Source organism: Gekko japonicus, unplaced genomic scaffold, assembly GCF_001447785.1.
Source record: "Gekko japonicus isolate JY-2015 unplaced genomic scaffold, Gekko_japonicus_V1.1 scaffold3527, whole genome shotgun sequence".
Lineage (NCBI taxonomy): Eukaryota > Metazoa > Chordata > Lepidosauria > Squamata > Gekkonidae > Gekko > Gekko japonicus.
Window position 1 is genome coordinate 48,321 of NW_015177125.1, and position 5,154 is coordinate 53,474.

A 5,154-nucleotide genomic window follows, 5' to 3' on the forward strand; every position below is an offset into this window, starting at 1 on the left:
TCCCACTGTGCCCACCTGATCTATATTAACTATACAGCCATTTAATTCCGCCTGAGTTATTTAATTCCATTTGTATTGGCTTATTCGCATCTATATCTGCTTTCTGCTTATTGTTTCTTATTATCTCCAATCAGAGGTGCCACATCACAGTTAATTTGCTAAAGAAATTAATAACATTCTTATGTTTGCTTAATCCATATCAATAAGTTCCCTTAACCCTTTTAATATATAGCGAAACCTCTGAAGGCACAAAACCTTTTACTACAAACACTCTCGTATTTGACCTATTAAACAAATTCATGTTGATCAGTCTAGAGCAAACAAGAATATAAACTCAGGAAAAAGGAAAACTTATATAGTATATTGCTATTGAACCTGTTTCCTCCTACCTAATAATTCCCCTTAAACTCCTATCAGAGGAAGAAACCCAACCTACAAACGGTTAATATATTACACCATCAAGCATGATAAATAGTCCCTTCCCCATTTCAAATATCTCATATTACTCAGACTTATATTGCTTATCTCAGAAAGAACAGAACTCAAAAGCACTTGCAAAGTACAACTCCTACATAAACCCAACTGTTTGGAGGTGTCCTTCAATCCTTAATATTGCATCAAGTCCTATTGACTTTTAATACCTTTTGACCCTTCAATAACCAATAACAATAGCCAACAGCCAGTCACATTCATTCCTTGTACAGATACTATGTTGCTTTTCTTTCCTACTTTGATTTTCTCGGCTTTCACATGAATGTCGCTGGTCTTTGTACTCTTTCTCTTTTTTCTGTTCTCTTATGTCCCAGTTCAGTTGTGTAATGTTAAGGTCTTTAGTTTCTTTTAAACCTTTCTTCCTCTTTTTTCTCCTTTTTTGCTTCTTTTTTCCTCTGCTCAGAGGTTTTAACAGACGCATTTTTTTCCTTTTGTCCACTCCTGTTTTCACACTGTCTCCTTCTCCCATCATTTCCGATAAATCCACCTGATATACCTTTCCTTCTGTATTAGCGTCCTGAGTATCTTGCAGCTCTTTCCTCTGCTTGATTTGCTGTAGTTCATTCCTCTCTTGTGCCCCTATTTGCTCTTTGTTACTCTTCTCCTTATCAGGTAGGGGCTGTAAATTCCCCCAAAAATTGTCCCATACTCGGTTGAGTGCTTTCTTTATTTCTTCTCGCAAAGTTTTTTGAAAGTGCTCAGACCTGAGTTCATGTATTACTGTATCCTGTATTTCTTTACTAACGGCAGCCACCTCCATTCTGCTCACCCTTCACTTCCGGTTCTTTCCAGCTCTTGAAAGTTAAACAGCCTATATTTGGATAACTCTCCTAATATTCAAATAAAGTTTTTAGGTAGATAAAGGTATTTCCAACAAAAGCTCTTTCTTACCCCACATGTTATTCGCTCACGATTCCCAGAAGCTATTCCCGGCCAATTTCTTTTGTCCATGGGGATAGTCCTCTGAGAGGGGTATTTAATATATCGTTCCCAGTCAATCAGGTTGCACAGGATCACTCTCTTGCAAAGCGGCATGGAAAAAATCTTGTAACAAACAAAAAGAAATTGTTTAAAAACACGGCTGGCTGCTGCTTGTCTTCAACATGGCGGCCATGTTTCCGCTCTTCAGGGCGCTCCCGCTTCGAGGCGAGCCGGTCTCGCCCCCGTCCTTGCTGAGGAAACGGGGGGGCGGAAAAGCGTCATACCTTGGTCTCCCTCCAGGAGAACCAAGCGGAGCCAACCCCGAACTTCGGGGGGCTCTGAAAGAGCGCACAAGAGCCGGCCGTCTCGGGAGCTCCCGAGAGGCGCGCCCGTGGCACAGCGCCGCACCGCCGGAAATCCTGAGAGAGCTCTTTCAAGGACTGCTCTTGAGAGAATTTATGATTGACCCAAGGTCACTCCAGCGGCTGCATGTGGAGGAATCAGGAATCAAACCCTGTTCACCCAGATTAGAGTCCGTGCTCTTAACCACTACACCAAACTGGCTTTTAACCACTACACCAAATTTACAATTTAAGAGCAGAAAACAGTGAGGATGAAATAATAAAGCTAAACTGGATATTGAGTTGCAAGAATTATGTAGTCATGCCTCTGGTAGATGTTCTCCCCTGAGATTAGGGATTCCTCCTGAGAGGATAACATATTTTATCTCCCTCAATAATCCATGTATTCATATAGCTTATATGTTAGCTTTTTTTAATGTATTGTCCTCTGCAGTACTTCAAGGGAGATTTTCAAAGACTCCTTACGCACAGAGGCTATGTGATTGTGGAAGAAAGGAAGTAGAATGTATTGAGCATGTCCTTTTGTATTGTGATTATTATGCTGACATTCGTGTTAAGTGTTTAGATTGGTTGTTAATGGATTTAATAGGCCAATCTGATCATTATTTATTATTTATTTGTTTTAATTTTTTTTTGCATTTTTACACTGCCCTCCCCGCGAACGGGCTCAGGGCGGCTTACAGAGGGGCAGAAGCCCATACATAAAAACAATGTAAAACAGTAAAAACTATTAAATCACGACAAACAAATAAAGCGCTCCATACAAACAAGATGGTCTCTGAAGATGGTATCGATCATTTCCTTAGGGTGAAATTGTCTTGTCGGTGGTCCAAGCCAGTCCAGCAGCATCAGTGCCATTCAAATTTATGGCAGTTCTTCTGGGGACCGCTCCCAACCCCGTTGTTTCAGTGGTGGTAGTAGTAGAAGTGCGGCCCCTATATAAAAGCCTGGCAGAAGAGCTCCGTCTTGCAGGCCCTGCGGAACTGCATAAGGTCCCACAGGGCCCTGATCTCCTCTGGGAGCTCGTTCCACCAAGTGGGGGCCGCCACTGAGAAGGATCTGGCCCTGGTAGCAGCAAGCTTTGCCTCCCGAGGGCCTGGAATCACCAGGCGGTGTTGTGTCCCCGACCGAAGTGCTCTTGGTGGTATATGTGGGGAAAGACGGTCCCTCAGGTAGGTCGGACCCTGGCCATAATTATAAGTCCATTTTTCTTCTTTCCTCAAAAAATGCTGTAACTATTGAAATAGTGGCAACTTTTCTATATCTGGCTTCTAAAAAGCAAGTTATGTGTTAACTGTTCTGAGTACTCCTTATGTCTTGTATACTTCTTAGTGCATAATACCAATAAAGGTTGTTGTATTATTATTAATAAAGCTGAATATCTAAACTAAGCACATTTATAAGCATTGTTCTAGATCCAGATGCTACCTGACAAGACTGAATCCAACATTTTCAAAGTCTAAAATAGGTCCAACATGGCTCACCCAGAATCATGCCTAACAACCCATGTTCGTTTGATTCTAGTTAACCAATCAGATCTTTGGCCAGTTATGTAACTTGACCAATCAGGTATGTTGTTACCCAGGTGACCCAACCAATCAGGTGATTTGCCATAATGAGACCATATAATATGTAACTGTATAGGGCCCAATCAAGTAAATAACTTCTCCCCCACTCCCACCCATGGGCCCTTGCACTAATGAGATGGAATGCATAGGCCAAACTCCTCAGATTCTTTGGCCTAAAAATAGCTAGGCTGAATGGTCTGTCCGGCACCTGTGTCACCTCCCATTATCTCACTCTTTGATAGTCAGCTTGACCTGGAGTTCCCAGAGAGAGACGCTTCCAAAATTTCTGCTAGGCCCAAGCCTGAATCAATGTACTTGAATAGACAAGAGACTACTAGGTGAGCTAGTCTCTTAACAGGGCCTATAAGAATGATATCAAGGAATAAGATACCTTCCAATTGATAATCCAGCAAAAGCCATAAACCCAAAAGATGACATATAATTTCATGCATTGACCTAAGATCATATGTTGAGCACAATAAAATGGCAAAGTGTGAATGCTGGACTTTGAATAGGAAAGCTTGGGTTCAGATGCCTGTTCAAACCTTAAAACTAATTGATTGATCTTGGATCACTAACTCCTTTTCTACCTTAGTTGCCTTATAATTCGATATATACAGTACATGAGGCCTTAGAGTAATTTACAGTGCATTGGAAGGATTTAGAAGGGTGTATCTTCTTCTTTTTTTGCCCCCCCGGAGGAGATTTTTTATTGCATTTTTAATAGACTACAAACTACAACGAAAAATTGGGAAGAGGTAACTACATCTAGGGAGAAAGGAAAGAAAACCACTAATAACTAAAACCCCAAGAATAGGAGATCATAATAACACCTTATATAAATGTTAATCTTAAATTGCTAGTATTACTTTATTTTGTCATGCTAAGTTATCTTTTTGTCCATTAGTTTAAGAGAACCCGCAGAGCATCCCATAATAAAACTAAAGTTTTAAGGCACAATTCAGAGTCCTTCAGCCTTCATTTTGTTTTGTCTTTTCTAATCCTCAATTTATATGCACGTTTGGGGGCAGCCTCTCCCTTACCAGAAAGAGAGTCTTCATCGGAAGACACCGAGTCCAATTCACCACTGGATTTGCTGTCATCTTCTTCCTTCTCGACCACAGCTATCTCTCCCAGTTGCAATCTCAGGAACTCACGTGCTTTAGGAACAGAGTCAATCTTTTCTTTTTTCTCATGTATTTTGAAAATGATGCCTTCTGGAATTAACCATCTGTAGGCAATGTTGTTTGTTTGTAGAAAAAGGATTAAATCTTTATATTTCTTTCTTTTTTGCCTTATTTCAAATGGGAAGTCTTTTAGAATCCTGATGATGTTGTCCCCGATTTTCAAGGGTGTTCCTGTAGTTGCTTTCAGGATAGAATCCCTCACATGCCTCTTTGAGAATATGACCACTATTTCCCCAGGCAGATTCTTCTTCTTGATGTACACGGAATAGGACCTATAGACCACATCCATTCTGTTTACAAGATATTCCGCTTTCAAATCTGTAACTGGGGCTAATGCTTCGCTGAAGAGTTGCTTTAGATTCTCGCCTTTTAATTCTGGGACCCCTTGAAACCTGAGGACCAAATTTGCTTTCTCCATTTGCAGCTGTAAAAGTTGTGATTCTTCCGAAGCTTGTTTCTTTTCCAGCTTTTGCACCTTTTTCTTAACTTTTTTAGTGTTAGTGTCCATTTTCTTCACCTTCTCAGCCGTTTGCTCCGTTAAACCCAGTGACCTCTTCCTGTCGAGGGCTCATGTTCCCCGCTGGTTTCACTTTTGCTAGTTTGTCTTTCTCTGCCCTCTTCCCC

The 5,154-nt window shown here is 41.0% G+C and overlaps 1 protein-coding gene across 1 annotated transcript in view; it reads left to right on the top strand.

Annotated features, from left to right (window-relative positions):
- Nucleotides 1-2,546: 2,546 nt before the first annotated feature.
- Nucleotides 2,547-5,154, top strand: part of VEGFC (vascular endothelial growth factor C) — a 26,970-nt gene continuing 24,362 nt past the window's right edge. The window contains exon 1 of the mRNA XM_015428326.1: nucleotides 2,547-2,582. Coding sequence (XP_015283812.1) covers nucleotides 2,547-2,582 — 36 coding nt within the window. The remainder of the gene's footprint in view (nucleotides 2,583-5,154) is intronic.